Raw genomic sequence first — 6,232 nt, forward strand, 5'->3', positions numbered from 1 at the left:
AAGTTTTTCTCCAGAAAGGTACGCCTTTATCCTAATCTCTTAGTTATGAATTATTTAGAAAGCTTAGAATTAACAGAAGAATCTGATTATTATAGATTAACTGCTTTATTAGGTAATGAAAAATAGGTTGTTCTAAAAACAGAATGAAATCTCAAATCAAATGAAAATTTTAATAAACAAAATCTTTTAAAAGAAGTTTTTAATAGAAAAAATATAATATACTATGGAAAAATTCAACTTGAAGTCCCTATAAAGATAAAATCCACCAATGGAGAACTTGAAATAGCTTTGATAAATGATGAAGAATTGAGTATACAGATTGAGAAAATTAAGGATCAACAAAAAGATCTAAAATTGGATGGATTCATATTAGTACTATACAAGTTTTAATCAAATCTACATATATGAAAGGAAATAATTCACCAATAAGCTTAGCAATATGTGACAAAAGAATTACTGATGACCCAATAGATCAAATAATTGGAATTGTTCATGGAAACTTGGCAAACGTAAATGTTAAATTCAATGCCCATCTTGGATATGCTATACCTTTATCAACTGAAAACTTTGGAAGATCTATAAGTTTGGCTTATAAATTTCATAGAAAGAATCTAATGGAACAAGACGATGAACTTTTTTCAATTACATATGCAATAAATTATGCTTTAACAAATAGCCATCATAGTATAATATTTAAAAACAGAGAAAGAATTTATGTTGATGAATTATTTCAGAAAATTGTAAAAACAGAAATACCAAAATATAAAGCTATTGAAAACCCAGTTCTATTATTAAAAGAACCATCAGGAAAATTAGTTTCATCGAATTTTCAAATAAGATAATCTAAAATTAATAGCCCTTTAAGTTTATCCAAGTTAAAGATTAAAGAAGAAAATTCTGAAATAAAAGAATTAACAAAAAAGGTCGAAAAATTAAATGAAACCCTAAACATTAAATTATGACAATAAATAAAGAAAAAATATATGTAACTTATTAAGACAAGAAACAAGAGCTCTTTGAAAGAGAAAATCGGTTGAATTATTTACAGTTTTCTGAAATAAATCAAAGAGCATTTGAAGCTCTAAAAATAATTTATGACAAGTTAAAAAGAGAAGTCGAAGAGCTAGAAAAATTAATAGAATCTCTAGAAAATAGTGATGAATCAATGATAGAATTTGCAAAAATTCTAAGATAAATAATGAAGCATACAAAGATTGAAAGACCAGAAAATAAAATAAAAAGGAAAAGGGCGAAAAAATTAAAAAGTAAAATAAATGAGTATAAAAGGGAATTAAATAATCTTCAGATCGAAATTGATGACCTTATAATAAAAAGGATAGAAATAAGAATAAATATAAACAAGTTGGAGTTAAACTTAAAAAATTTATAAATGCCTGAAAAATCATATTATGACTTAAAAGAATTAAAGCTGTTAAAAGAAAAAATGGAAAATGAAGTTGAAAAATTAAAAAGATATTTAGAAACAACAGAAAGTGTAGAAATAAAAGAAGTTTTTGAGGATTTAAGAAATTATATTAAAGAAAAAGACAAACAGATAAAAGATTTTATATACAATAATCCATGCAAAAAAGAATATTATAAACTAAAACAAGATTGAAAAACTATAAAAATCAGAATTATAAATACTAGTAATACGGTCAATACTTTTTATTATGAAGTGGCAAATTATTCGAAGAGTTGATAGAAATTTCGAAAAAAAATTAAAAGAAAAGACGACTTTAAAAATTAGTATCAGAGTCAAGTTAACGATTAAGAGTAACACTTTTTCTTTAAACAACACTTTTAATGATACGCTTTTAAATCAAAATCTGTAAATCTGTATAAAAATCAGTAAACTAAATTATTATGCATATCCTTTGGGTAATTATAATGACTAACGGATATTTTGATTATCCTTTTATTAGTCTTTCACAATATTGAATTTAAAGTTAGCCGCTAACTATAATTACGACTATATTATATTATATTATATGTATATTAAAAACAGTTATTAATATTAATTATTAATATAAAATATATGTTAGAATATAAATATATATTAAAAATAAAATAAATTATATATGTATGTACACAATCATATAATAATTATTTATTTATCAAAACGTATAAAGCATACAATTTACAGTTAGCATTGAAGCTTTAAGGTTTAAACATGCAATCGCTCGATATCTTCGACTAGTTCCTTACAATGCAAGTATGGCACTCGGATTCAATTTCAGGAATAAAACAAAATTTTGTAACTGCCGCTATTTCTTGCAAATGCAACGTATTAACTTTCCATTCTTTAATTTCCTTTTCTCAGGTTGACCTGAAAACATCCTTGTGAATTATTATCAGCTATCATTTGAGTTGAAACTCATTTTGACCCCTGAAATTTGGAGTTGGTTTTAATTTCAATCCCCAAATTTTTAATTACCCAATTAACACCCTTAAATATTGGATCGTATCTCACGTTTGCTCCTATAGTTATTTCTGTTAACGAAAAGCTGATATAATATGTTAAGTTGACACAGTGTGTATTTACGTGGCACCCAACTTGCCAGAATGGATGTGTGATGAGTGAATAATGTGGTAAAAGTTGTTTTTACTCAATATAAGTACATGCAAATTAGGGTTTTAACATCTACGTAGAAGTCAAATTAAGTGAAAACAACTTTTTGCCACATCATTCACTCATCACGTATTCATTCTGGCAAGCTGGGTGCTACATACGTAAATGCACACCATGTCAACTTAACGTACCACATCAACTCTCCGTTAACGGAGATAACTACAGGGGCAAACATGAGGCACGATCCAATATTTGGGGATGTTAATTAGGTAACTAAAAATTTGGGGGTCAAAATTAAGGTCGAGTCCAAATTTCAGGGGATAAAATGGGTTTCAGCTCGCTATCATTCTGTTCATAACAAAATGTCTATCATCAAAAATCATTTTACGAAAATGAAAAAAATAGGAAGTCTTTTTTTTTTAATAACCAAAGTTCAAGTCAATTATATCCCTCTTTTTCTCTATATATCATCTATCTATCTATGTTTCTCTTCACTCTTTCTTGTTATATATGGCTGAAAAAAATTATTTAAATTATTAATTAGGGCAAATCACTTAATTAAGTCGAAGGGAGAAAAAAATTACACGAATCAGCCAAATAAAAAACTGGTTCATGAATCAATCAGGAGACATTTCTATATAGTTCGAATCACCCTAATTCAAATTTCATCTCCATGTAATTTGAATCATACTGATTCGAATTACACATACACAGTAATTCGAATCAGGGCGATTCGAATTACACCCAATCACACGTTCCAAAGTAATTCGAATTTGGCTGATTCGAATTACTCAATTTTTGTCTCTAGTAGTAATTCGAATTGGGTTGTTTCGAATTACTCTTGCTTCGGCTATAAAAAGAGTTCGAACCAACCTCATTCGAACCACGTTTTCATTGTCATACCCCACCAAATCTCAGAGAAAACGACCCAGAACGACTCCAAAAAAGACTCGAGCAAGGTATTCAGCCCATGGGAAATAATCCAGACAGACTATATTGTTTGGATGGAGTAGCAACCTAAGGACTGCAACAGTACCAGGCATCATCAATTGAACTCCTAACACCCACCGCGGGAGCTCGTTGTACGACTCATCCCAATCACCATAGATATGGGCAACGGCTTTCTGCTTCGCCAACCAAACCCTCCTATACGTCGGTCTGAACCCAAAGTGTGTCGCTGTCGCATTCAGGAGCACCTTGATGCTGATGGATGCATCAGCTCTAACCATTGGCATGATGAATTCCAAGATCACATGATAATCCAGACTCCTTTGGTCACTAGAGATGGACGTCGCGAGACACGTATGTGGTCCGTTGTAGCGTTTTACCTCCCAAATACCCTTGCGCTGCCGGAGACTTAGCTTAATCAACCATGTGCACCCATTCCCAAACTCAGAACACTTCCCAACATACTGGCGATAGTCAGATTCACCACTTTGTACTGTACTCCGCGTCGGATGCTATACGTATTCACACTTAACACAGCCTCATCTTTATCCTGAAACTGCTGACCAACCTGAAACTCTGTGAGACCTGCTGACCCCTGGCCATCTCTAGCACCAAATCCAGTAGGCTCCCCAGGAACCCCCTCCTGTCTCATGGCATCCAAGTCCAAAGATGAAAAATGCGGAGGGTACTGCTGTGTGCCAAAGCTAGAACCACCTCCAGCCCCAGCAGGATCACTCGCTCCAATATCATCAGCAATGGTATCCGGTTCCACATCATCATCGTCAACATCATCCAGCAATGCATCGCCCAGACCAGCCGGGGCAGCACACTGTAAGGAAGTCGGCACAACATCCACTATTCCAACCTCTCCACCTCCACTACAGTTGAGATCAACAACGAACGACGGGGAGGCGACAGGCTCGACCGGAGGTTCATTCACAGGGACGGATGAAGATGCACCGACAAGTCTGGAGTTAGAACCAGCTACCGTGCCTATAGTGTGGGTATTCCAGTTCGAACCCCCCGAGCTAGATACCACATCAACCAACTTCTCCAACAGCTCAGGTGTCCTAACCTCGAGAAACTGCCGACGACAATGAAACAGGACCTACAAGTCCTCATCACTCCCAATCGTGAAATAATCATACTTCACTATTTCTTGTAGGACTGAGATTGGAATACGATAGAATAACTTGTGAACCCATTTCACGCCTTGCAGACCAAGTTTCTGTAGTATAGAATTCACAAACTCATCATAGCTTGTCGTAGGCCTGATAAAAATACTGAGAGGATCCTTATCAGTGAACTTCACACCAGATCGTGTTTTCCTCTTAATCGATCCTCTGTGATGAACCAACAATACAAAACTCTCCTCACTAGCCATTTTCTCACTCTAATGAGATCAATTCACGTTCACACCATATTTATACACGTCTGGCCTAGTATAATTCGAACCAGTGTAATTCGAATTATAGCTTGTGTAATTCGAATCAGCCGAATTCGAATTACTTTGGAACGTGTTATTGGGTGTAATTCAAATCACCCTGATTCGACTTACTGTGTGTGTGTGTGTAATTCGAATCAGGTTGATTTGAATTTGTGGGTGTGTGCGTGTGTGTAATTCAAATCAGTATGATTCGAATTACATGGAGATGAGATTCGAATTAGGGTGATTCAAACTATATAGAAATCTGGACTGATTGATTCATGAACCAGTTTTTTATTTGGCTGATTCGTGTAATTTTTTCCTCCCCTTGGTTTAATTAAGTGATTTGTCCTATTTATTAGATGAATGATAAATGAAACTTGAAAGAGTTAGTTCTCTAATTAAACCATGTTAAAAAGAATGCTATATTTTATTACAAAAATACTATTTGTATACCAAAATTAGTTACTAAAATCAGCCATCATGTATTTTTGTATTTTTATACGTATAAAAATCTAATACAAATAAGCTACACATTTTATATGTCACGCACCTTTCCATTTTCTTTCAAATCTCACCACTTCCCTCGGAACCTTGCTTTCTTAGTCTCTCTCTCTTTACCGACAACCATTATCCCTGTGTCACCGCCACGTTGGAGGTCAGATGGCTCACTGGAGGCACTGGTCGTTTAGGTCGTGTTTGCTTTTTTGCCGTTTGCCGCTTGTTGCCTCATTTTTTTCTACGTCGGACCGCCTCTTTCTTCGCCTCTATTCTGCTTCTTTTTTACTGCTGGTTTCGGTCTTCTCACCTGGTTTCAGATCTGCTTCACTGAGTTGCCTTGGTCCTTCCTCCTTCGTCGCCACTCTTCCATAGTAGGAGGTTATGGCTTGTGAAGCTCCTCTCTAACCGGTTGTACACCATTATTTCTGCTTCTACTGGAGTGTTGTTTGGCTAGGAATTTTCAGTTTTCCTTCTACTTGAGTATCTTTCCTTAAAATATCATTTCGTGCATCTCAACCATTTACTAGTGTGTATAGCATAATAATCCATAACATGACCATAAAACCAACATCCTACATCTTCATCAATTTCATCATTTCAAATATCAATTTTGGTATGATATTAAAAATTATTTAATAAAATCAATTTTGCTAGTTTCTGGTATAAAACTTTCTTGGCTATATCAGTTTTCCTTGCATACAAAAGATGGAAAACATTTTTGACTAACCTCCTTTGAGGTTCACATGATACCCTTGTACTTTTCTAAATAAAGATGTGTTAACTTC

The 6,232-nt window shown here is 33.9% G+C and overlaps 1 protein-coding gene across 1 annotated transcript; it reads right to left on the minus strand.

Moving 5' to 3' along the window:
• Positions 1-3,938: 3,938 nt before the first annotated feature.
• LOC107465300 (uncharacterized) lies at positions 3,939-4,904 on the minus strand. Its single transcript, XM_052254247.1, has 2 exons — positions 4,722-4,904; positions 3,939-4,628 (listed from the first exon to the last, which is right to left on the minus strand). The coding sequence occupies exons 1-2, from the start codon at positions 4,902-4,904 to the stop codon at positions 3,939-3,941; spliced, it is 873 nt and encodes a 290-aa protein (XP_052110207.1).
• Positions 4,905-6,232: the final 1,328 nt, after the last annotated feature.

Source organism: Arachis duranensis, chromosome 9 (genome assembly GCF_000817695.3).
Source record: "Arachis duranensis cultivar V14167 chromosome 9, aradu.V14167.gnm2.J7QH, whole genome shotgun sequence".
NCBI lineage: Eukaryota > Viridiplantae > Streptophyta > Magnoliopsida > Fabales > Fabaceae > Arachis > Arachis duranensis.

Bases quoted from the DNA above. Each gene is read 5' to 3' on its own strand.
- LOC107465300 (XM_052254247.1), bottom strand. From the start codon at position 4,904: ATGGCTAGTGAGGAGAGTTTTGTATTGTTGGTTCATCACAGAGGATCG. The intron at 4,629-4,721 runs GTTCACAAGTTA...GAGGACTTGTAG, and splicing joins GTCTGCAAGGCGTGAAATGG to GTCCTGTTTCATTGTCGTCG.